We start from the raw sequence: 27,774 nt of genomic DNA, 5'->3' as shown, positions 1-27,774 counted from the left end.
ATGCGTATCGAATTAATTGTGAGGCGTTCAGTGAGACGAAAATTCCACGGAAGTGTTCCACTCTCAGCATGCATTGACAGATCTGGGCTGCTGCGCATAGCTCCTGCTGCGATGCGTATTCCGGAGTTGTATGTGGGCATGAGCGCTTTTAGTGAGTTGGTGCCTTTTCTCGCTATCGTGTTTATGCCGTAAAACATTTTTGACTCACCTATGCTTTTGAACAGATTCCGGATACAGTTCCCCTGACCACCTTATGGTCGGCCGCCTATGGCACGTAGCAGATTTAACCGAGATTGCAGTGCTGTCTTAGTTTCAAATATCTGAGACGCGAAATTGAGGGTTTTAGTAAAAGTCACTCCAAGTATGCGAGCTTTTTTCACTTCAGGAACACTTTCTTCGAGGATCGTTATTTGGGGAACTGCTTTGTGTTTCCTCCTACGGCAGATGTGAAGGATGTTTGACTTTTCTGATGAGATAGTAAACTTAATTTCAGCAGCCCATTCTACAGCGGAAGTAACTGCCTTTAGCAGTTTTTTCCTTAGACTTTTGACTTGTACACCTGATACAAGCAGGACAATGTCGTCGGCATACACAAAGGTTTGGATCCCACGAGGAATTCTTTCGAACAGCGGCTCCATTGCGATAAGGAACAGTGTTACGGCCAAGACTGATCCTTGGGGAACTCCATTTTTCTGGGATTTTAATTCGGAAAAAGCTCCACCGACCGACACTTTGAATTTTCTGTTCGTGAGAAAATCTTTCAGAAACATATATGGTTTTCCACTGATGCCCCATTTTGCAAGGGTTGCAAGTATCGGTGCTTTTTGTGCGGTATCGTACGCTTTACTAAGGTCAAGTAAGGCTAACTCGGAGTGTTGCTTTTTTTCAAACGGACCATCTAGCGCCACCTCCAATTCCGTGAGGTATTGATCAACTCCTCTCCCCTTTCTGAAGGCGTATTGATTTGAGCTCCACAATTGTCGATCTTCGATCCACTGAACGAGCCTACGATTAACCATACGCTCCATAGTTTTTCCAAGGCAGCTAGTAAGCGATATAGGTCTCTGGTTGCTAGCTATTTTGGGATCTTTGCCAGCCTTCGCAATGGGTATTATTATTGCTTCCTTCCATGAAGAGGGAAAAGTTCCATTTTCCCATAACTCATTCAAACGATCCAGCAGTTGTGTTTTATTTGCAATAGGGAGTCGACGCAACATTTCGTTACTTATGTTGTCCGGTCCAACAGAATGGCCTTTTTTTGATTTTGTCGCAGTGAAAAATTCGTTGATAGAAAATTTCTTTTCTAAATCCGATATGGCTTTCCGGTTATGACGGTTGCTTCTTGGTGCAGGAGGGAAAGGAAGTAGTGGTTGGTCGGACATGGATTGGAAGTGATCACCGAGAAAGTTTGCGATTTGCTGACTATCATCTATTAATCCGTTGGGTGTTTTAAGCACCATTCTTGATGGTTTGCGCTTTCCAGAAAAGCGATTGAAGTTTTGCCACATTACCGATGTGGGAGTTGCCGAGAAGAAAGACGCAACGAAGTTTTCCCAACAAGCTTTTTTTGCATCCGCTATACCGCGGCGTGAGGCGTTGCGTGCTATTTGAAAGGTTTTCAAAGCGTCGGCAAAACTGAGATCGTCCGGAGCAAGACTCCTCAGGGTTCTTAATTTTTTTCTACGATCTTCGATCAATTCCTTAACTCTCTCGTTCCACCAAGGAACGGCCTTGCGCTGGCAGTATCCGCTAGTGCGGGGGATGCTAGCCTCGGCTGCCTTGATAATTGCTTCTGTTAATTTGTTTAGTGTGGGTGTAGCCTTAGGGTCTATTGTTTCTTGTAAGGTTTCCTCGAAAAGCTGCCAGTTAGCCTGATTTTCTAGCCAGCGGGGACGATACTTTTGCACTTTCGATTGTGTATTTAAGGTGATTCTAATCGGAAAATGATCGCTACCGCACAGGTCGTTTTCGACTTGCCATGAGAGACGGTTGCAGATGGATAGCGATGCCAAGGAAAGATCGATTGCACTAGTTGTGCCGTTGGATAGGTAGAAGTAGGTGTGGTCAAGAGAATTTAGAATTATGAGTGCATTTTCAGCGCTGAGTTTTTCAATAAGACAGCCGCGACGATCAGTGCGTTTTCCACACCAGGTTGTACTATGGGCGTTGAAATCGCCAACGATTAGAAGAGGGTGTGGAAGAGAATGGATTATATTTTCGAACTCCGTTTCAAATGTTGTGAGGGTTTCTCTATTCGGGATGTAGGTCGATAAGATGGTGACTTTGATGGGTACTTCGATGGTAACTGCGCACACAGGGAGGTTTGTGTTTAGGCTTACTTGGGAGAACGAAATACCATTTCTTATTCCGATCCCGGCGCTTGATGTGTGAGGGTATATGCAAGGAGATGAAAACCAGGTAAAGTTGTTAACATACCGTTGTAGATTAGATGTACGAAGCTCTTGAATGGCAACTGCAACTTGGTCGTATCGGGTAATAAGATGCTGGAGTTCTGCTCTGCGTGGGTGGGCACCACAAACGTTCCACTGCAGGACTAGTGTTTCTTCTCTTATTTGAGGGCGGTTTCTACTGTAGTTACGATTTGTGCGATGGTTTGTTGTGGTTGAGGTGTTGAGCATGGGTGATTCTAGAGTCATGGGTTGTACCTGATTGCGTTGTGTTGGGGCGATCCTTGTTGATGTTCCGAGTCTTGTGGGGACGGGTTTTGCGTTGAAGAATTTTGAGAGGTGGTCATTTTGCTATTTTAATTTTGGGAGAACATATCCTGGCTGCAACTGTCCATTGGTACTTCGGTTTCGGATCCTAGATCGTCGGAGCCTTCGGATTCGGGAGGTGGTTGGGTGGTTGCTTGCTTTTTCAGTGGTGGTTGCGTTTGTTTGAGAGAGTCGCTTTGGTTTCTTTTGATCGGTGTTGTTGAACGGTTTGCTTGGGATTGAGCTGGTGCCAATGAGCGACTTGGGCGGTTGGACTGCTGTGATTGTGCTCTTGAAGCGTTGGTTGAGTTTTCATTTCTCGGCGGTTCGACTACAATTTGTATGGCATTTGTTGGCAAGAGTTGCTTTCTGTCTTGACTTCCGGCGCGATTCCTTTCTAGGCTTTATGATCTTTGGATCCACGTTTTCGCCTTAAGAAAATTAGACTGCAAATTTTTGTTGATACTTTCGAGCTCTGTGATTTTTTTCTGCACCTGTTGGATGATCTGGTCCTTTTTGTCAATTTCTTCTTGTAGCGGTGATTTTGGTGAAGTGATTTCGGCGTATGACTGCTGTTTATTATTCGTTTCATATAAACGTCGGGCTTCAGGGAAAGACATTTTAAGATCTACCTGCATCTTGCATATTTTGTCTTCCATAACATATTTTAGACATTGGCGATTAAGTGCTGAATGACCACTTTGACAGTGATGACAGAATGTGTGATTTTCACATTTTCCTGGGTGCTCCTGAGAGCAGTTTTGGCATCTTTCATTGGCTGTACATTTGACTTTGGTATGTCCATAATCTAAGCACTTAAAACAAAGCATCGGTGTTAGGTAGTAGGCACGGGTTGGAATACGGAGGAGACCAAAATTGATGTATTCTGGTTTTTCGATGCCCGCTACCGTTAGAACGAGTGTGGCAGTATTTACTGTTTTCTGCTCAACTTTCCTTTTGATTCGTCGGACGTTTGTAACGTTTTGGCTTTTTAATTCGTTCAGTATCTCGGATTCGTCTATGTCAATGGCATCACGACAGGAAACAACGCAACGCGAGAAGTTGAGTTGGGGGTGCGGTATCATTTGGATTGGTGTTACATCGATTAGAGCTTCTAATTTCAATAGTCTTTCAGCCAACTTTCGACCACGAACCTTGATGATGTACTTGGTTCCTTTGGCCTCGGTTTTGGCGTATTCAATTTTGCCACCGTCAAGTTGGACTGACTTGCTGATGGTGAAAGGATTCTTCGGAAGGTTGTGCCCATCGGCTGGGTTCATCTGCAATATAACGGTGTCTTCGTGTGGACCGAACCACTCAGGCAGTGTTCGGCTGTACGTTATGCCCGGCGGGGAGCCTCCTCCCGGGGGGCTTTCCGAGCTAGCCATAAGGCTAGCTGGTTATATCGTTCGATAGCGAATGTTGCTGGCGTCACACAGTATATGGTAACTATGTTCAGGTAGAGTTGAAGATTTAGTAACGTATTCGTTCGATAAGCAGATACGGTGCGCTTTACCCTTGTCCAATTTCAACGACCCAAGGCGCACGAAGGTACAAGCCGTTGAAGCCTTTTAACCTGGCGCCTCACGTAGTAGCAAGAGGCTAAGGTACCACTACTACGGAAAACAAACAGACCCACTCTCTAGAGGAGTGGTACAGCCCTTTACCCTAGGCGAACAACGGAAACGCGAAGGGCGAAGGTACCACGTTTCGTTGTTCTATGCTCTACTCAATCCAAATATTTTCAACACGTGATGCTTAAGTGAGCCAGTCAACCTTTTTATGTAAAAGGAGCCGAAGAGATCACAGCTTTTCGAGCAGTTAAACGCCTGAAGTTAGGCTCTTCGTTGCTACGCTCCAGGTTAGATTATGGCAGCGGGATGAGCTGGTTATGGTAATCCACTGCCACTACCGAAAACCAAAACAATAACAACACTATCCAATTTGGTGTTTTGGTGAGATAGTGTTATCGTTAATATCGTTTTTGCTCGAACCGGAAGCGAAAAAACTTCACCACGCTATGTTGCTTCAAACTACTGGCTATCTCTCAAAGTGAAAATCACCGTGCCGAAAAACCGTTATCGCTAAGAAAAACTTGATTAAAAATCCCGATTGAAACACGCGCCGTTACGCTCGTAGTTATCAACTGAGTGTGATTCATATTATAACAATCAAAAACATAATGGTACTATTCTTGTTTCGCTCACTGTATGTAAAATTATAAATTCACACGAATGCCGTTTGGTTTGAAAATAACGCATGCAATATTTCAAAAAGTATTTGATGATGAAATTAGTTCGTTTGTTTTCGAATGTATTCCAATATTCTGGATTTAGATTTAAGGATCGATCGTCGATTGGGAAAAAAAATCTATTAGGCAATCCTACGTGAAACAATATTCACTTACCTCATCAAAAACGGCCGTGAAAGTAATATCGAAACCTTTTACCAACGTTAGCGTTCCATTAGCCGAACATATCCTGGAGCTTCCGGCACATTTCAAGGCTCCAATCAGATGAAACGGACGAAATCTCGTCTGCTCCACCAGAACATCCTCATCGGAAACGTTCCTCAACCCAACAATCCACCCTGGTCGAATGAAAATCGGCAGATCGGCTTCCACAACCGAATAATGCAGAACCTTATTGTCCGGAAGCTGCTCCCCAGACCACAGCTCGTAGTATAGCTCCGGAAAATAGATATCGATTTGTTCCATCCGCGGAAGGAGGACCGGAGCCACCAGAAGAGCATCACCGATCGTAAACTGTTCCCACAGTTCGACCGAAAAGTCCTTCGCTTCCTGGAAGTAGTTGAAAAACATCGGCTTCAGGTATGGTTGTTCGTTGATCAGCAAGGTGTTGTAGTATTCCAGCAGGGCGTAGCGATGTCTGATGGTGCTGGCCATGATCCGTGCGGCAAACTTGCTGAAGCGATTGGGAGTTCGATTTGCGGATACTTTGAAAAGAGGAAGAAGCGATCCGAACTGATACCATCGGATGCAAAGTTCTTCGGTAATGTTGTCACCGGCATTACCGCAGATGGGAGATCCTATGAAGTTTATTCCGGAAACGGAGAGTCCAATAGCTCGATTGACTTCCCTGCGAAGGGAAATCCAGGACGCCGTTACATTCTGTGACATGATGGCTGCCTTCGTAGTCATATTATAGGCTCCACTTATAAGCAATTGATCAGGGGTCATTTTCCGTTGAACTTTATGAAGCATCTCCGTACCTTGTTGATTTTGAGATTTCAGAACTCGTTCCATGCTGTTCGATAACTTGGTGTCCCAGCGGATGAGATCTCGTAAACTTACATTCAAACTTTCTGGCAAAAAGATCAAATGGCTTTGATTGGGATACGAATGGATTCCATCATCTCTTAGTGATGCTTCCCGTAGATTATACCCATCCGATTTTAAGTTCTCTACTTTAGGCCAAATCTCATCAAACCAACCATCCAACAGTGGATTGATCCAATCCAGATAGACAGCGGTTCTGTTGCGGACTAATCCTCGGTAGGTTGTGATATCGGTTCCATTTCGCAGAAACAATCCCAAATACTTCGCCTTCAAATACGCCGGATCAGCTTTCGGTTCTAAAAGCGTAACCAGTGATGCCAGGAATCGTTTTCCGTCACCCCGCAGCATATTTAAAATATTCGTTAAATTATTAGACAAAGCCATTTGGCTCGAAAGCCAAAATTCGTCGTCGTTGACGCAGTGTGAATCGAACAGCATTCCCTCGGTCAACAAATCCTCAATATCCTGATGAACATCCGGAAGTGAAACGTTTCTACGCTCATCGCAGACATGAACTCCGTAGGCCCAATACGGTGGCAGATACTGATTGGCCGTAATTTGCTTCAGCTGCCGGTGGATGTCCTGGGGGCTGGGACCCGCTAGGACCTGGATCTTGAAGTCACCGGTGTACTGAGCACGGATCAGTACCTGCCGGGCGCCGGTGATCTCCACCTCGGTGAGTCCGGGCGTCGAGAATACAATTCCGTTGAAGAAAGTGGTGTTGATACCTGCACGAAGAAAACATTACACGTTATTAGAATTCGAAACGAACATTTACATATTTCATATTTGGGATTTTTTAAACTTCCTTCTGGGTTGGACTTTTCTTCTGTTATTTTCCAACATTTTTGTTATATTATTAATTTTTGATTCTATTTTCCATCCATGTCATTTGGCACTCTTTTTCAATTATAACGTTTTTACTTTAATTTTTATTTTTTTATCATGTTTCATGGCGCTTTCAAAACTTGTGCATTTTTGCCATTTTCAGCATTTTTCTCCTTTTTGTAGCGTCATTCTTATCATTTTGATTTTTTTAACCATACTGACCAATAGTATAATATTGCCTTCTTTGTCATTGAAGTTAGACAGAGATGACTTTTTTTTAAATTTATGTCATGTACATATATAATTTTTGTGTTTTTATTAATATATCAAATAATTTTGTACCGATCATTTTTTTACGTTTCTGCAATTTTGGTCGGTTTTGTTTGTAGTTATTTTTTTCGTCATTTTTTCCATTGCCACGCATGTCTTTTTAATTTTTGTCGTTGTGATTACTCTATCGTGATCCTTATCATTATTTTTTGTATTTTCATAATTTTGTTTATTTTTTCATTTTGGTTATTTTTTTAGTCACTTTAAAAAAAATTGTATTGTATGCCATTTTTGACTTCACTTTTCAACATTTTCAAATATTATTATCATTTTTGTATTTTTTTCCCTCTATGAATTTTAATCAGCTTTGTCAATTTTGTATTTATTTTTTAAGTTTTCACCATTTTGTTTATTTAGCAGCAAGTCCTCATTTTTAATTTTTTGCAATCCTTGCCAGTTTTTCACTTTTGTCTGTTTTTCTTTCGCATCATTGTTGTAACTTTTATTGTTTTGTGTTTATTGTTTTGTATCAAATGTCATTCAGGGTCTCTTAAATTTCTGTCGTACAGCTTTTTTCATTTTTGAGATTTTGACAAATCAATTGATACCATATTTGTTATTTTTATTCTTTTTCTCATTTTTGGCATTGTTATCAACCCCGCCTTTTTGTCATTTTCAATCAATTTGACCAATTATGTATTTTACATTTTTTTTTGATACTTTTGACATTTTTGCCATTTTTGTTATTTATGTCATTTCCAATTGTTTCGGTTTTTGTTATTCTTGTCAGTTTTTACATTTTTTGCAATCGCTGCCAGTTTGATTTTATTGTTATTTTTATCATTCTTGTTTGCGTGCAATTTTCGTTATTTTTTTTGTTAAAACAACTTATGGATACTTTGCAATTTTAAGCGGTTTTGTGATTTTTGTCTTGTTTTTCATTTTTATCGTTTAAGTTTTTGGATATTTTGCCATTTTCATTTTGTCATTTTAATAATTTTATTTTATTTTTTTAATTTATAACAATCGAACCAATTGGATAATTCAGCATTTTTTTGTCATTTGAGTGAGAAAGAGATGATTTTTTTTTTATTTTATGCCAGTTATTAATTGTAATTTTTGTAATTGTGATTTTTCTATCGTGATCCTTATCTTATTTTTTTGTATTTTGATAATTTGATTTTTTTTTCTTTTTTGCCATTTTTTTTTATCATTTTAAAAAAAAAATGTAATGTACTTTAGACTTTTTTTAAACATTTTTATTTATTATTATCATTTTTGTATTTTTTTCATTTTTGATATTTTTGTTGTGCTTTCTATTTGTCATTTTTAACATATCTTATATTTTCAACATTATATTCAATCAGGTAAATTTCTTTTTTTCTTCTTTGATTTTTTGTCATCTCTGCCAATATTGTAATTTTTTCAGTTTTCACCATTTTTTTTTATTTTGCAGATTTTTTTTTTAATTTTTGCAATCTTTTCCAGAGTTGTCAATTTTGTAAGTTTTTTTCGCATCATTGTTGTCAGTATTGTTATTTTGTCATTTTGAGTCTCTTTAATTTCTGGAACACTGCTATTTTTTGTTTGTGTTTTTGAGATTTTTACAAATTTGGTGATTTTTGTAATATTTGTTTTATTCTCTTTTTGGGCATTGTTGTCAACCCGCCTTTTAGTCATTTTTATCGTTTTGACCAATATTATATTTTCCATTTTTTTGACATTGTTTTATTTTTTGTCCATTATGTCAATTTTTACATTTTTTGCAATCGCTGTCAATTTGATTTTACTATTATTTTTATCATGCTTGTTTGCGTGCCTTTTTCTCTTTTTTAATTTCCGCAATTTTTGTAGTCTCGAAAAATTGTGCATATTTTTCCATTTTAAGCCCTTTTGTCATTTTTGTCGTGTTTTTCATTTTTATAAGTTTAAAATTTTTTAAATTATTTATCGGTTTTAATCACTTTTTAAAAAAAAAAACCTGTAATGTATGCCACTTTAGACTTTTTTAGCATTTTTAATTATTAATATCTCTTTTGTATTTTTTTTTTCATTTTTGATATTTTTATCGTGCTTTCTTTTTGTCATTTTTAACAAATCTGATATTTTTAATATTATATCTGATCTGATAAATTTCTATTTTTTTCTTGGAATTTTTGTCTTTTTGTATTTTTTTAAAGTTTTGTATTTTTTTAAAGTTTTCAACCGTTTTTTATTTTGCAGTAATTCTTCATTTTTTTAATTTTTGCCATCCTTGCCAGTTTTGTAAATTTTGTCAGTTATCTTTCGCATCATTGTTGTCACTTTTGTTATTTTGTATTATTTGTCATTTTAGGTCTCTTTTATTTTTATAATACTGCTTTTTATTTTCATTTTTTAAAACTTTGACAAATTAAGTTATATTTGTCATATTTGTAATTTTTTTCTTTTTCTCATTTTTGGCATTGTTGTTAAACCCGCCTTTTTGTGATTTTTATCATTTTGACAAATTTTTTTTTTTTTGCCGAATTTTGTTATTTTGTCAGTTTCAACATTTTTGCAATCGTTGTCAGTTGATTTTATTGTTATTTTCATCATTCTTGATTACTTTTATTTTTATTGATTATCATAGTTGGCGTTTCGAAAATTTATGAATTTTTTTGTCATTTTTGTCGTGTTTGTCATTCTTATCATTTCGATTTTTTTTTAAATTTAGGATATTCTGGTCAATTGTGTAATTTCGCCCTTTTCGTCATTTGCGAGAGACAAAGCTGGCTTATTTTTTAATCATGTCTGTACATGATTTTTTTTCTAATATTAACGAATTTTGCAACAATATATTTTTTTAAGTTTCTGCAATTTTGGTCGGTTTTGTTGTTCGTATTTTTTTTTTTTTTTTGTTATTTTTGTTATTCTTGCCGTTTGCTTGTCTTTCCCATTTTTGTTACTGTGATTATTCCGTTTTAATCCTTTGATCTAATTTTTTTTTGATAATTTTGTTTTTTTTTTTCATTTTTGCCATTTTTGAGACTTTTAGAAAATCTGTAATGTTTGTCACTTAGGCTTTTTTTCAACAATTTTAATTATTATTATAATTTTTGAATTTTTTTAATTTTTGATTTTTTTGTCGTGCTTCGTTTTTGTCATTTTCAACAAATCAGATATTTTAAATATTTTGTCCAATCTGGTAATTTTCTTTTTTTTTCTTTAAATGTTTTCATCTCTGTCAATATTTTCATTTTTTCAAGTTTTCACTATTTTTTTTTATTTTGTAGATTTTTTTTAACTTATTGCAATTTTTGCCAGTTTTGTCAATTTTGTACGTTTTTCTTTCGCATCATTGTTGTCACTTTTGTTATTTTGCATAATTTGTTGCAATTTCGCACAATTTGTGATAATCATATTATCATTTTTTGAGTTTTCAACATTTTTTTGCAGAGTTTCTTCATTTTTTAATTTTTGAAATCAGTTTTGTCAATTAATCAGTTTTTCTTTCGCATCATTGTTGTTACTTTTGTTTTTTTTTTTTGTATCATTTGTCGTTTTAGGTCTCTATAATTTGTGAAATATTACTTATTTTTTGCATTATTGAGATTTTGACAAATTATGTGATTTTTGAAATATTTGTTATTTTTATTCTTTTTCTTATTTTTCCATTGTTGCGTATTTGTACTTCGTGCGTTGCGTGCGTACTCTCGCCATTTTGTCATTTTTATCATTTCGACAATTGTGTATGTTACTTTTTTTTGACATTTTTGTTATTTATGTCAATTTTAAATTTAGTCGAATTTTGTAATTCTTTACATTTTTGGAATCGCTGTCAGTTTTTTTTTGTTATTTTCATCGTTCTTGTTTGCGTGCCTTTTTCTCTCTGTTTTCATTTAGATGCTTTTTGTCAAAATAAAAAAAAATCTTATTATTTAATAATTAAAAAAATTATTTTCGATATTGTGGCGATTTGGTTATTATGGCCATTTTTGCTGTTTTTTGCCAGTTTTATCGTACTTTTCAAAGTTTTTCACTTTAATATTTTTGAATATTTTTTCCCATTTTCTCATCTTTGTTGTCGAAATTTTTAATATTTTTCCAATTCGGTTACTATTTTATTTCAATTTTTTTCATCTCTGTCAATTTTGTTATATTTGTCATTTTCAGCATGTTTTGAATTCTGATGATGATTGTCATTTTTGTCATAATCTACATTTTTGCATCAATCCTGCAGGATCCTTAATAGATGTGAATTCTAGAATTTTGACGGTTTTATGATTTAGCCATAATTGGTGTCTTGCATTTTGTGTAATACATACTTAATATTTGTCATGCTATCTGATTTTGATTTTTTTCCCTTTTTTGCATTTTGTCTTTTTAGTTTTTTTTTTAAATTTTTGTCCCTTTGCTCACTGAAATTAATTTTAATATCACCTGATCTTGACGTTCCATGCCTTTTTAAGGCATTGGTCTCATAAAATTTCGATTTTTCCAATTTCATTGGCTGCAACGACCATATTTGAATAAGTTTTACTTGTATCAACTCGCTCTTTGGGGACCTCAAACAACCTCAATCAGTTCGAATGGATAAAAAGAAAATCGAACATATTTCAACAAAGAATTTCTCACGCTCATTTCCGAGAAAATGTCGCGCCATGTGTGCCCCGACCTAGTGAGTCTCCGAAATTCGAACCCAAAACCAAGAAAAAAAAAGAACGGAAAATCAAACACTCACCGTATCCCATTACAACCGGTACGGCGGACGAATTTTGGTTGTTCAGCAGCAAATACTTTCGTCCGGCTTCCAGTACGGCCTCCCCCAGCCCATAGAGAACGTCCATTCCGAGATGCAGGGTCCATTCGAGGAAACCATCTTCGGTAACAATCAGCGGTCCCCGTGCCGTCGACAGAATGATGCTCGCATCCGGTGATTTCCGTTTGACCTCGACGAAAAATGTTTCGTTGTAGATGTCCACCAGCAGGTCGTTGGTTTCGAGCGTTTCGCAAGTGCTCTTGACGGCGGATTCTCCAGTGTTGTTGGTGGAAAGTGAAATTTGGACCATACTTTGGTCAATAATTTGGACGGAAATTCGAACGTTCCGAGCCGATGGCACGCATTGATTCTGGCCTCCTTCTCCTCCTCGACAGAATGGGGTATTGTCTCGGACCGGGTTCAGCACGGCTCCATTGCCGCAGACCCCCGGATCCTCGGCCCGGTACTGATACTCGGAGGGAAGAGTGTGATAGCAAACACCCCGGGTCGTGAAGCAGCATCCCAGATAGTGGCACTCCTCGAGGGAAATGTTGGCGTACCCGCACTGGATGTGATAGAGCGTGGGGTGGCCACATGTTCCCACCAGCTGGCGCTTCTCGGCGTGACCGATTTCCTGTGAGAAAAAGAACAGATAGGCAAAGGCCGGCAGAACGACGGCAGCCAGTCCCAGGATCACAAACAACCGGATGGTTTTGTTCAGCAGCAACACGTGGATGCAGGCCGGACCTGTTCAAGAGAAGGGGCAGGAGAGGAAATCGAATTGAAAATGTCTATTTTTTTTTTGCTTTTTCTGTGTTGTCATCGCTTTGGAGAATAAAGCTTGTCACATTACAATAAGGCAGTGTTCATTTTGTCCTTCAACCCTTTTTAATAATTCAGAAATGGAAATACCCAAGGCACAGATAATGTCGAGTAAAAGAAGTTGACCGTCCGGAAGTGACAAATGTAAATTTGTATTTCTGGGGTTTAATCTCATTAGAAAAATATGTGGATCCTAAACATGAAATTTCCCTTTTATGATTGAATCAAGGGCCTAGAGTGTGATCCTGAATAAATAAAAATTAAAGTTTCGCCAAACTGTCATTTATTCCTCAGTTAGAACAGATTCAAAACTAAATCTAAAGACGTTAAGAAAATAAAAAATATTCACAGTCAAACATTTATTTGATTTGGGAATCAAAAACTGGCTAATATTTAGAAAGCTGTGGAACTTGCAAAACGTCAAATAACAAAAATGACAAAAATGACAAAAATGACAAAAATGACAAAAATGACAAAAATGACAAAAATGACAAAAATGACAAAAATGACAAAAATGACAAAAATGACAAAAATGACAAAAATGACAAAAATGACAAAAATGACAAAAATGACAAAAATGACAAAAATGACAAAAATGACAATAATGACAAAAATGACAAAAATGAAAAAAATGGCAAAAATGGCAAAAATGACAAAAATGACAAAAATGACAAAAATGACAAAAATGACAAAAATGACAAAAATGACAAAAATGACAAAAATGACAAAAATGACAAAAATGACAAAAATGACAAAAATGACAAAAATGACAAAAATGACAAAAATGACAAAAATGACAAAAATGACAAAAATGACAAAAATGACAGAAATGACAAAAGTGACAAAAATGACAGAAATGACAAAAGTGACAAAAATGACAAAAATGACAAAAATGACAAAAATGACAAAAATGACAAAAATGACAAAAATGACAAAAATGACAAAAATGACAAAAATGACAAAAATGACAAAAATGACAAAAATGACAAAAATGACAAAAATGACAAAAATGACAAAAATGACAAAAATGACAAAAATGACAAAAATGACAAAAATGACAAAAATGACAAAAATGACAAAAATGACAAAAATGACAAAAATGACAAAAATGACAAAAATGACAAAAATGACAAAAATGACAAAAATGACAAAAATGACAAAAATGACAAAAATGACAAAAATGACAAAAATGACAAAAATGACAAAAATGACAAAAATGACAAAAATGACAAAAATGACAAAAATGACAAAAATGACAAAAATGACAAAAATGACAAAAATGACAAAAATGACAAAAATGACAAAAATGACAAAAATGACAAAAATGACAAAAATGACAAAAATGACAAAAATGACAAAAATGACAAAAATGATGACAGGAGAAATTTGGAAAAATCAATTCTGCTCCTGATAGGAAATGTGAAAAAAAAATCAATGTGGAAAAATGTTGCAAGCTGCAATTTCAGTTCGCAAATTGCTCTTTTTGAAAATTTTCTTCAACATATGTGGTCCCACAACGAGTTCGAGAGTGTAATCGGATTGGATATTTGTTGCTAATTTTTTTTAAAGATTTTTTTTTCTGAATTAACAGCCGAATAAATATGCAATAATATTGCTAAAGTAGACTAATGGAACAGAATCAGATGCCGTTAGCGAAAAACTTGTATGACTGTAAGCAAAGAAATACCTAGAACACGTGTCGTTATTTTGTGAGTTTGTTTTTTCCTTCCTTCATCACCATCGCGAACTCTTCCAGACAAACAATGGCGCACATTTATCGGGAAATTTCTCCGCCAATAAATTTTTCTCTCGGAGCAGTCCATCCATACCCGGACGACAACGTTTTTTAACCGTGCGAAATAATTTGTTATCATCAATCTCTGGCAGGGTTTTTTTTTTTGCTTGATTGCCGACATTTTTCATACCATCTTTTTTCTGCTGCTGCTCCTGCTTGATCGCGTATTGCAAATTATTTTATGATTGAAATGGTCAGCGGTGGATGGTGTTTTACGCTCCATTGGATGGACGCAAGAAATGGTGAATGAACAGCGAAGCAGATGATAGAAAAAAATCATCAGCGTTAACATTATGCTAGTAACTCACATAATCAATACAACACCAAATATGCTAAATTTATCCACTGCAAGCTCGAATCTTCATTAGTATTCGGAATTTCAATGGCGACCGTGGATTTTTTTGAATTTGGAATTTTTAATAATTTAGACAACTTTGACCATTTTGACAATTTGGATAATTCTGACAATTTTGACCATGTGGACAATTTTGACAAATTTGACAATTTCAATTTTGAAAATTTTGACATTTTGGACAATTTTAACAATTTTGACAATTTTGACAATTTTGACAATTTTGACAATTTCGGTAATTTTGACAATTTTGACAATTTTGACAATTTTGACAATTTTGACCATTTTGACAATTTTGACAATTTTGACAATTTTAATCATTTTGACAATTTTGAAAATTTTGAAAATTTTGAAAATTTTGAAAATTTTGAAAATTTTAACAATTTTGACAATTTTGACAATTTTGACAATTTTGACAATTTTGATAATTTTGATAATTTTGACAATTTTGACAATTTTGACAACTTTGACAATTTTGACAGTTTTGACAATTTTGACAATTTTGACAATTTTGAAAATTTTGACAATTTTGACAATTTTTGACAATTTTGACAATTTTAACAATTTGGAAAATTTTGGCAAATTTTAAAATTTATGAAAATTTTGACAATTTTGACAAATTTGACAATATTGACAATTTTGACAATTTTGACAACTTTGACAATTTTGACAATTTTGACAATTTTGACAATTTTGACAATTTTGACAATTTTGACAATTTTGACAAATTTGACAAATTTGACAAATTTGACAAATTTGACAATTTTGACAAATTTGACAATTTTGACAATTTTGACCATTATGATAAATTTGACAACTTTGACGCTTTTGACAATTTTGACAATTTTGACAATTTTGACAATTTTGACAATTTTGACCATTTTGACAATTTTGACAATTTTGACAATTTTGACAATTGTGACAATTTTGACAATTTTGACAATTTTGACAATTTTGACAATTTTGACAATTTTGACCATTATGACAAATTTGACCATTTTGACGCTTTCGACAATTTTGACAATTTTGACAATTTTGACAATTTTGATAATTTTGACAATCTTGAAAATTTGGATAAATTTGATAATTTTAACAATTTCGACAATTTTGACAATTTTGACAATTTTGACAATTTTGACAATTTTGACAATTTTGACAATTTTGACAATTTTGACAATTTTGACAATTTTGACAATTTTGACAATTTTGACAATTTTGACAATTTTGACAATTTTAACAATTTCGACAGTTTTGACAATTTTGACAATTTTGACAATTTTGACAATATTGACAATTTTGACAATTTTGATAATTTTGATAATTTTGACAATTTTGACAATTTTGACAATTTTGACAATTTTGACAATTTTGACAATTTTGACAATTTTGACAATTTTGACAATTTTGACAATTTTGACAATTTTGACAATTTTGACAATTTTGACAATTTTGACAATTTTGACAATTTTGACAATTTTGACAATTTTGACAATTTTGACAATTTTGACAATTTTGACAATTTTGACAATTTTGACAATTTTGACAATTTTGACAATTTTGACAATTTTGACAATTTTGACAATTTTGACAATTTTGACAATTTTGACAATTTTGACAATTTTGCCAATTTTGCCAATTTTGCCAATTTTGACAATTTTGACAATTTTGACAATATTGACAATTTTGACAATTTTGACAATTTTGACAATTTTGACAATTTTGACAATTTTGACAATTTTGACAATTTTGACAATTTTGACAATTTTGACAATTTTGACAATTTTGACAATTTTGACAATTTTGACAATTTTGTCAATTTTGACAATTTTGACAATTTTGACAATTTTGACAATTTTGACAATTTTGACAATTTTGATAATTTTAACAATTTCGACAGTTTTGACAATTTTGACAATTTTGACAATTTTGACAATTTTGACAATTTTGACAATTTTGACAATTTTGACAATTTTGACAATTTTTACAATTTTGGAACATTTTGAGATATATGAAAATTTTGACAATTTTGACAATTTTGACAATTTTGACAATTTTTACAATTTTGGAAAATTTTGAGATTTATGAAAATTTTGACAATTTTGACACTTTTGACCATTATGACAAACTTGACCATTTTGACAATTTTGACAATTTTGACACTTTTGACAATTTTGACCATTTTGACAATTTTGACAATTTTTTCAATTTTGACAATTTTGACAATTTTGACAATTTTGACAATTTAAACAATTTTGACAATTTTGACAATTTTGACAATTTTGACAATTTTGACAATTTTGACATTTTTGGCAATTTTGACAATTTTGACATTTTAGATTATTTTGAAAAGTTTGACAATTTTGACAATTTTGACAATTTTGACAATTTTGACAATTTTAACAATTTTGTCAATTTTGACAATTTTGACAATTTTGACAATTTTGACAATTTTGACAATTTTGACAATTTTGACAATTTTGACAATTTTGACAATTTTGACAATTTTGACAATTTGACAATTTTAACAATTTTGACAATTTTGACAATTTTGATAATTTTGACAATTTTGACAATTTTGACAATTTTGACAATTTTGACAATTTTGACAATTTTGACAATTTTGACAATTTTGACAATTTTGACAATTTTACAATTTCGACAATTTTGACAATTTGACAATTTTGACAATTTTGACAATTTTGACAATTTTGACAATTTTGACAATTTTGACAATTTTGACAATTTTGACAATTTTGACAATTTTGACAATTTTGACAATTGTGACAATTTTGACAATTTTGCAATTTTGACAATTTTGACATTTTTGACAATTTTGACAATTTTGATAATTTTGACAATTTTGACAATTTTGACAATTTTGACAATTTTGACAATTTTGACAATTTTGACAATTTTGACAATTTTGACAATTTTGACAATTTTGACAATTTTGACAATTTTGACAATTTTGACAATTTTGACAATTTTGACAATTTTGACAATTTTGACAATTTTGACAATTTTGACAATTTTGACAATTTTGACAATTTTGACAATTTTGACAATTTTGACTATTTTGACAATTTTGACAATTTTGACAATTTTGACAATTTTGACAATTTTGACAATTTTGACAATTTTGACAATTTTGACATTTTTGACAATTTTGACAATTTTGACAATTTTGACAATTTTGACAATTTTGACAATTTTGACAATTTTGACAATTTTGACAATTTTGACAATTTTGACAATTTTGACAATTTTGACAATTTTGACAATTTTGACAATATTGACAATTTTGACAATTTTGACAATTTTGACTATTTTGACAATTTTGACAATTTTGACAATTTTGACAATTTTGACAATTTTGACAATTTTGACAATTTTGACATTTTTGACATTTTTGACAATTTTGACAATTTAAACAATTTTGACAATTTTGACAATTTTGAGAAATTTGACAATTTTGACAATTTTGACAATTTTGACAATTTTGACAATTTTGACAATTTTGACAATTTTGACAATTTTGACAATTTTGACAATTTTGACAATTTTGACATTTTTGACATTTTTGACATTTTTGACAATTTTGACATTTAAACAATATTGACAATTTTGACAATTTTGACAATTCTGACAATTTTGACAATTTTGACAATTTTGACAATTTTGACAATTTTGACAATTTTGACAATTTTGACAATTTTGACAATTTTGACAATTTTGACAATTTCGACAATTCTGACAATTTCGACAATTCTGACAATTTGACATTTTTGACAATTTTGACAATTTTGACAATTTTGACAATTTTGACAATTTTGACAATTTTGACAATTTTGACAATTTTGACAATTTTTACAATTTTGACAATTTTGACAATTTTGACAATTTTGACAATTTTGACAATTTCGACAATTTTGACAATTTTAACAATTTTGACATTTTTGACAATTTTGACAATTTTGACAATTTTGACAATTTTTACAATTTTGACAATGTTGACAATTTTGACAATTTGGCAAATTTGACAGATTTGACACTTTTGACAATTCTGACAATTTTGACAATTTTGACAATTTTGACAATTTTGACAATTTTGACAATTTTGACAATTTTGACAATTTTGACAATTTTGACAATTTTGACAATTTTGACAATTTTGACAATTTTGACAATTTTGACAATTTTGACAATTTTGACAATTTTGACAATTTTGACAATTTTGACAATTTTGACAATTTTGACAATATTGACAATTTTGACAATTTTGACAATTTTGACAATTTTGACAATTTTGACAATTTTGACAATTTTGACAATTTTGACAATTTTGACAATTTTGACATTTTTGACATTTTTGACAATTTTGACAATTTAAACAATTTTGACAATTTTGACAATTTTGAGAAATTTGACAATTTTGACAATTTTACAATTTCGACAATTTTGACAATTTGACAATTTTGACAATTTTGACAATTTTGACAATTTTGACAATTTTGACAATTTTGACAATTTTGACAATTTTGACAATTTTGACAATTTTGACAATTGTGACAATTTTGACAATTTTGCAATTTTGACAATTTTGACATTTTTGACAATTTTGACAATTTTGATAATTTTGACAATTTTGACAATTTTGACAATTTTGACAATTTCGACAATTCTGACAATTTCGACAATTCTGACAATTTGACATTTTTGACAATTTTACAATTTCGACAATTTTGACAATTTTGACAATTTTGACAATTTTACAATTTCGACAATTTTGACAATTTGACAATTTTGACAATTTTGACAATTTTGACAATTTTGACAATTTTGACAATTTTGACAATATTGACAATTTTGACAATTTTGACAATTTTGACAATTTTGACAATTTTGACAATTTTGACAATTTTGACAATTTTGACAATTTTGACAATTTTGACAATTTTGACAATTTTGACAATTTTGACAATTTTGACAATTTTGACAATTTTGACAATTTTGACAATTTTGACAATTTCGACAATTTTGACAATTTTAACAATTTTGACATTTTTGACAATTTTGACAATTTTGACAATTTTGACAATTTTTACAATTTTGACAATGTTGACAATTTTGACAATTTGGCAAATTTGACAGATTTGACACTTTTGACAATTCTGACAATTTTGACAATTTTGACAATTTTGACAATTTTGACAATTTTGACAATTTTGACAATTTTGACAATTTTGACAATTTTGACAATTTTGACAATTTTGACAATTTTGACAATTTTGACAATTTTGACAATTTTGACAATTTTGACAATTTTGACAATTTTGACAATTTTGACAATATTGACAATTTTGACAATTTTGACAATTTTGACAATTTTGACAATTTTGACAATTTTGACAATTTTGACAATTTTGACAATTTTGACAATTTTGACAATTTTGACATTTTTGACATTTTTGACAATTTTGACAATTTAAACAATTTTGACAATTTTGACAATTTTGAGAAATTTGACAATTTTGACAATTTTGACAATTTTGACAATTTTGACAATTTTGACAATTTTGACAATTTTGACAATTTTGACAATTTTGACAATTTTGACAATTTTGACATTTTTGACATTTTTGACATTTTTGACAATTTTGACATTTAAACAATATTGACAATTTTGACAATTTTGACAATTCTGACAATTTTGACAATTTTGACAATTTTGACAATTTTGACAATTTTGACAATTTTGACAATTTTGACAATTTTGACAATTTTGACAATTTTGACAATTTTGACAATTTCGACAATTCTGACAATTTCGACAATTCTGACAATTTGACATTTTTGACAATTTTGACAATTTTGACAATTTTGACAATTTTGACAATTTTGACAATTTTGACAATTTTGACAATTTTGACAATTTTTACAATTTTGACAATTTTGACAATTTTGACAATTTTGACAATTTTGACAATTTCGACAATTTTGACAATTTTAACAATTTTGACATTTTTGACAATTTTGACAATTTTGACAATTTTGACAATTTTTACAATTTTGACAATGTTGACAATTTTGACAATTTGGCAAATTTGACAGATTTGACACTTTTGACAATTCTGACAATTTTGACAATTTTGACAATTTTGACAATTTTGACAATTTTGACAATTTTGACAATTTTGACAATTTTGACAACTTTGACAATTTTGACAATTTTGACAATTTTGACAATTTTGACAATTTTGACAATTTTGACAATTTTGACAATTTTGACAATTTTGACAATTTTGACAATTTTGACAATTTTGACAATTTTGACAATTTTGACAATTTTGACAATTTTTGACAATTTTGACAATTTTGACAATTTTGACAATTTTGAAAATTTTGACAATTTTGACAATTTTGACAATTTTGACAATTTTGACAATTTTGACAATTTTGACAATTTTGACAATTTTGACAATTTTAACAATTTTGACAATTTTGACAATTTTGACAATTTTGACAATTTCGACAATTCTGACATTTTTGACAATTTTGACAATTTTGACAATTTTTACAATTTTGACAATGTTGACAATTTTGACAATTTTGACAATTTTGACAATTTTGCCAATTTTGAAAATTTTGACTATTCTGACAATTTTGACAATTTTGAGAATTTTGACAATTTTGACAAATTTGACACTTTGACAATTTTGATAAATTTTGACAATTTTGACAATTTTGACAGTTTTGACAATTTTGACAATTTTGACAGTTTTGACAATTTTGACAATGTTGACAATTTTGACAATTTTGACAATTTTGACAATTTTGACAATTTTGACAATTTTGACAATTTTGACAATTTTGACAATTTTGACAATTTTGAGAATTTGGTCAATTTGGACAATTTTGACAATTTTAACAATTTTGACAACTTTGATAATTTTGACAATTTTGACAATTTTGACAATTTTGACAATTTTGACAATTTTGACAATTTTGACAATTTTGACAATTTTGACAATTTTGACAATTTTGACAATTTTGAAAATTTTGACAATTTTGACAATTTTGACAATTTTGACAATTTTGACAATTTTGACAATTTTGACACTTTTGACAATTTTGACAATTTTGACAATTTTTACAATTTTGACAATTTTGACAATTTTGACAATTTTGACAATTTTGACAATTCTGAAAATTTTGACAATTCTGAAAATTTTGACAATTTTGACAATTTTGACAATTTTGAATATTTTGACAATTTGACAATTTGACAATTTGACAATTTTGACAATTTTGACAATTTTGACAATTTTGACACTTTTGACAATTTTGACAATTTTGACAATTTGACAATTTTCACAATATGATGGATATGATAACAAATTACAAATATGAACGTTATGAAAATAATGACAAAAATTATCGATTATTTTCAAAAAATATCTGGTTTCTTTTTTTAAACCGTGACCCAAAGATGGGTCTTGACTCAAACATTCAGTCAGCGAAACTTTTTTTGTAGAGAGATGAATCCAACTTAGATGAAATTTCAGGGACTAGATAAGGGAAAATTGATGTTGAAAAACATGCGAAAAAAATTCGCCTTGTCTCCCGGTGAGACTTGAACCCACATCTTGCGCCTCTCCGGGGCCCATGTATTAACATTCTTCTACAGGAGACCAACCTGGCGTATGAATATTATACTGGTTGAGTGTCGATGTCTATCGGAATGAAGGGAATAGTTCTCCCATGTGATCATAATCATTTTTCTTGGTCTATTTCTATTCCCATCTTTTCATCTTACGGTAGTTGGACTCAAATTTGGATATTTTAGGCACGGCAAGATTTGCTTTGCCTTCTGGTTTCTTTTCGAAGAAAAATGTTTTTTGTTAAAATTTAAAAGTTCCTGTAGGTATTTGTGAAGTTAATTTACTCATTTGAAACTTTTTCGGTCGCTTTCTAGAATAACTCCATTAAATTTAAACAAATCTTTCCTCAGCTAAAGGAAGCTCGTTTGTTGAAACCGAGTGAAAGAAACAAGAAAGCCCGGCTGTCAGCGACAGTTTAGGTTTGTCGCTTCATAAGCGGGATTTGGAGGAGCTACATAGTCAATTAGCTTAAGCTTTTATGCTGCAACAAGACTCATCACAGCTTTTATCAACTTGGCTCAACCACACATATTAGGGGGACTTCACGGGGCGGAAAAAAAATGCTTCGCTTCGTTTGATATTTTCATCTCTGCTTCTGTATGTGCAATGCACTCACTCATTCACTCACTCACTTTTATCAAATTCCGGAAAGGCAACATCCTGTGGCTCGTCAGCTTCTTCTTCTGCTTTTTGCTGGCGGAGGCTGTCAGAAGTAGTCGTCGTCGGATCTCGTTGCTTCAGAGGCGGCGGCATCTTTTCTCCGGTTCCAGAGCCTGATGGCACAGATGGCAGTCAGGAGTGGTCCAGCCCCCGAGGCCTGGCCAGAGCAACGGAACGGGAAAAAAAACGGTATGACGACGACCAAAGAGAAAGAAAGCTTCCAATCAAATGACGGTGGATCCTTTCCGCATTAAGCAACTCGTCTGGAAAGTGGATTAAATGCTTTTTTCCAGAGCGTCAAGACAGCACACGTGCAGATGGATACTCTTTCTTCTTCCTTCTTCCGCTTTATTCTTTCTTCAATTTCCGGTAACTCTCGACAAACTTTTGCTCAAGCCAATATATTGCTTTGAAATTCTATAGCCAAAGCTTGATACTTCCTCAAGTGTCCAGTGATGATGATGGTCTACAAGAAGTCAAACTTTTGGTTTCGTAAACGGATTAATGAAGTTCGTGAGGAAGAGTCACTCTCTTTGAACTAAGTACACTTGTGCACCCGCAAAACTTAGTAAATTTACTCTAAGAGGTAAACTTTAACGATCCGAATCAAACTTCGCATTCCCTAAATCACAGAATGTCTGCTTCAAGCTCGATAAGTAGAATCGTTAAACCGTCACCAAAAATCTCAACACCGACAATAAATCATACAGAAACACCTATTATTACACCCCGGTCGCTCGCTCGTAATTGACTGATTACCCGTCGATTTGATTTGATTGGTTCTGTGGTTGCGGTGAGGGAGCTTCGGACAGTAATTTGTGGTTAATTGACGGTCGCTTTGGCACTCATTGTGTGCCAAATCAATTGGCACTTACCTGCTCTGTATCATTTCTTATCTTATCTAGGTCCCATCAGCTATTGGATTGGTAATTCGTGTGGTACAAAGTGGCGCAAGGGTGGATGGGTGATAGATTTTTTTCCGATTCAGTCAATTGAATCACTGAAAATTTATATCATTGATGAATTCTTAGTTTTTGTATAGAATTTCATATTCAGAAAACAGTTGCATCCCAAAAACGTTAGTCTATGCTGTTGTTCTTAATTGTCTGCCTTCATAGTTGTGTCACAAATACCCCAAATTATTCGAAATTCATATGTTTTCTATGAGATAATATCGAAATCTTACGTTAGCAGTCTAATGAGTAAGGGGAAAAATGTTTTTAACCCGCTATTGTTATTGTTCAATTTGAGGCTTTTTTTGAAACAACTGAAGTTGCTCAGAACTTTATTTAAAGATATACAGTACACATATCAATTTAGGTGTGATTCTCACAAAAGCGCTTATTGTCCAAAGTAAGCATTCGCTGGCCTTATTGCTGGCCTGAGATTGTTGCTTCCCGCTGCCTCCTTTAAAGGAATTTTGACGGTCGCCATGAAGAGTCACTGTTATATCATCGAAGCGCTGCGCACAGGACTTTTTCACCCCGAAACCTAGCCAAAACCTCAAAATGAAAATTTTGATAAATTCTATTTTCTTAAGATTTTAAGGCTGTCAGATAATTGTTATTAGTGTTGTCAGTTTATAACTATCGGTTAAGTGTATTAATGATGGCATAACCTGAAACATTGATGTATTGAAATTATCATTTATTTTTTCCAAAATTTGACGAAAGCACGTACAAGTGCAAGCTATTTTAATCGCACAATAAGTGACTATGAACCAAATTTTTGTGCAAAATCTTTAGTTTTGATATGACTAATGAATTGAAAATGAAATTTCGATTTTTGGCAATTGGCAAACAACTACAGAATCTGTAAACAAAAATATTAATGGGGTTTCATTCAAAATCATTTGGAAATCGGAAATTCAACATGAAGCTATTGGAATAAGAGACAGATTTTTAATGCCCATATCAGGCTGATTCTGTGCATATATCAAGAAAACTAAAATTTCAGCCTTGACGTACGATAAGCATCCGTTTCTACCATTTCCAATAAAAAAAATATCAAAATATTGCAAGTATAAATGAAATAAAACTCAAAACATAAATACGCGCATTTAGCCCGCCGGTTTCGGAAATCGGCTATTTGAACTACTTTCATTGTAAAATTATTTTCACAAAAACTGTAAAAGATTTTAACAGAAAAGTTGCTCTAACGTATATAAAACAGGTGTCCGCTGATATGCATATAGTTTTGAGATTCCTATCCATTGGAATATGGGAGAAAATGAGTACTTTCCTGAATATGCGCATATAGCCCGCCTCTCCTCTACAGTCAAATGAAGAAGCAATAAATGCTGCTCAAGTTTTCTTTCATTTTTTTCTTAAAATTCTGTTATTATTTTTCTGTTTCGTTGAATCACCGAACCTAAAAAAAAGCTTCTAAAATCTAGATTAGTCTAGATAATGATTGATGTATGGAAATTTGAGATACGTAACGTAAAGTTGATGATGACTGGCTATACTTATGCTTTTGCTTTTGCTCATGATACATACACAGGCATCTCGGTGAGTAGTAAAAGTACATTTGCCCCATTAGTTGAAAAAGTAGGTTGAAATATGAATTAAGAAAAATCTAGGAAGTTGGCCATGAATTTTGGACATCTGACGTAATTTTTCCGTGCTCCGTGAAAATTTATCAAAATAATACTTGTTGGAACGTATTCGGACTCTTTTCAGCAAAACCCGTTTTTTACAGGATGTAGCTAAAAGCTAAAGTAATTTCTTTTTAATAAACGGAAAATAAACTATAAACTAAGGCTTACATTGAGTGTCCTACTATCTTGCAGCGTTCCAAAAGATCTCGAGTCCTCGCAACTGCCTACTCGAACTAAATACAGTTTTAATTAACTGCTTTTTGTGGGAAACTGATTTATAAATACTCACAACTAACTATAGTCACGGCTAGCGAAATCCTCAATGTCACGACCTATTGTCCAACTGTAGGAACGGCCTAAAAATAGTTGCACACCTGTTTCTGTTATGTGTACCTTTTGAGTATTCTGATAATACCTACGATTTAGTGAATGATGCTGAATTGAACGTCGGGTTGATTTTAATTTAAACTAAAAAACACCAAGTTTAGAATCGAACGCAACTCAACTTCAACTGTTAGGATGACGAATCAAATTTCAATTTCAGTCTTCTTTATCTCGTTTGCCACTTATTTATTTATACTCATCTGTTATCGTTCTGACAGCGGGTGCCGTGTAGTCAGCCACTGTGGGCTGTCGAAGTCGCAACAACAATACTGTAAATAGCCGAAAAATCGTGAAACTGTGCATAGAGATTAGAAAGGATATCGTTGATGTGAAGTGTAATGATGAGTGAAGTTTGGAAAGCAGCTTTCCGGGATTTAATAATTGCGATTAAAAAAATAGTGCTTAAAAGAAAAGAAAAATGGCTATCGGTGTGATCTGATTTGCGCTTACGCAGTACCAAATTTATCGATTGATTTTCAAGCGTACTTTCCGATATAAAAATGTGCTCAGTGGTCGTCTGCTGGTGAAGTCAGGAATTTTTTTTAAAGACATCTGAAGAATTTGGATAAACAGCAATGCAGTGGCGCAGCCCAATTATTAGGCAACAGCAAGAGAAAAGGGGAATATTCTGCAATGGGTGAAAAAATGCAGTTCTTTTTAGGATTGCTGCGATGCGCGTTGCTTGTATGCGACAGATGTTTTGAAAATATTTGGTTGCAACCTGTTCCAGTTAACTCCAATCAGGAAGAATTGGGAGACAGCTCCGGCCTAAACCTTCTATGGTTTTGGTGAGATCGTTTCTTTTTGAAAATTTAATGCTTTCACTCATTTTTTCAGTCCTATTTGCCGAGTACGATTTCTGATATAAATATCACTTCCCCTTCCTATCTGAATATAGCGTCCTGGGTCGTATGAGTTCTCTTCAGCTGAAAAGTTTTATTTGCTGTATCAGATCATCCCCATTATGATTACATTGACTTGTCGCAGTGTGCATTATTGTACTACGCTTATTTTTAAAACCAACACTTGGAACGAATATTGAATCCAAATACTCGTTTTGGCATCTTGTGTTTATTTTGATTATTAAGTTGTACTTTGTGTATCAGCCAATGCCAGATGTGTGTAGTCACCCAATGCTATGCTATGCTATGAAATATGAATAAAGAAAAATTCCAACGCACTTCACGTAAATTGCGGGAGATCACCTCACATATCTTCGTAAATTAATAAACGGTATTTCAGATTTTTCAAATTTGGTATGCTTCTGAAAATTCTCGGCTAGAAACTTCCGGATTTCAAGATCAGTTCAGAATAAATGAATAAGAAGGGTAATGGAACGAACTCACCAATCATTGAAGTAGCTAGTGTGTTTCCTCTGATAGCGAAACATTCAACCTGCTGGAGGTGGACGAAATCAACGGAGAATCGAGTCGGGCACAACATGAAACATGTAATTATTGATCACTATGCATTATTTACTAGTTCAAGAAAAAATCACAATTTTATTATAAGAATGTATCTTAACTTCAAAAATTCAATTTTGACCGCGACGGAGCGAAAAAAACTACGTGCGATACCAACAAAAACAAACCATCGCCTGCTTCTCCAAAGTTGATGATGACTGGCTATAAGCTAAACTGATTTTTACGATTCTCAAAAACGGTCTCAACA

General features: G+C 32.9%; 1 protein-coding gene across 1 annotated transcript in view; it reads right to left on the bottom strand.

Annotated features, from left to right (window-relative positions):
- LOC129757580 (uncharacterized) overlaps nucleotides 1-23,957 on the bottom strand; it is a 32,206-nt gene extending 8,249 nt beyond the window's left edge. The window contains exons 1-3 of the mRNA XM_055754853.1: nucleotides 23,093-23,957; nucleotides 11,813-12,577; nucleotides 5,122-6,740 (exon numbers count right to left, since the gene is read on the bottom strand). Coding sequence (XP_055610828.1) covers nucleotides 5,122-6,740; nucleotides 11,813-12,577; nucleotides 23,093-23,213 — 2,505 coding nt within the window. The 5' untranslated portion in view covers nucleotides 23,214-23,957. The remainder of the gene's footprint in view (nucleotides 1-5,121; nucleotides 6,741-11,812; nucleotides 12,578-23,092) is intronic.
- Between the last annotated feature and the right edge of the window lie 3,817 nt (nucleotides 23,958-27,774).

Source organism: Uranotaenia lowii, chromosome 3, assembly GCF_029784155.1.
Source record: "Uranotaenia lowii strain MFRU-FL chromosome 3, ASM2978415v1, whole genome shotgun sequence".
NCBI classification, from domain to species: domain Eukaryota; kingdom Metazoa; phylum Arthropoda; class Insecta; order Diptera; family Culicidae; genus Uranotaenia; species Uranotaenia lowii.
The sequence above is the reverse complement of the archived record's forward strand: the minus strand, read 5'-3'. Positions and strand labels throughout refer to the sequence as shown.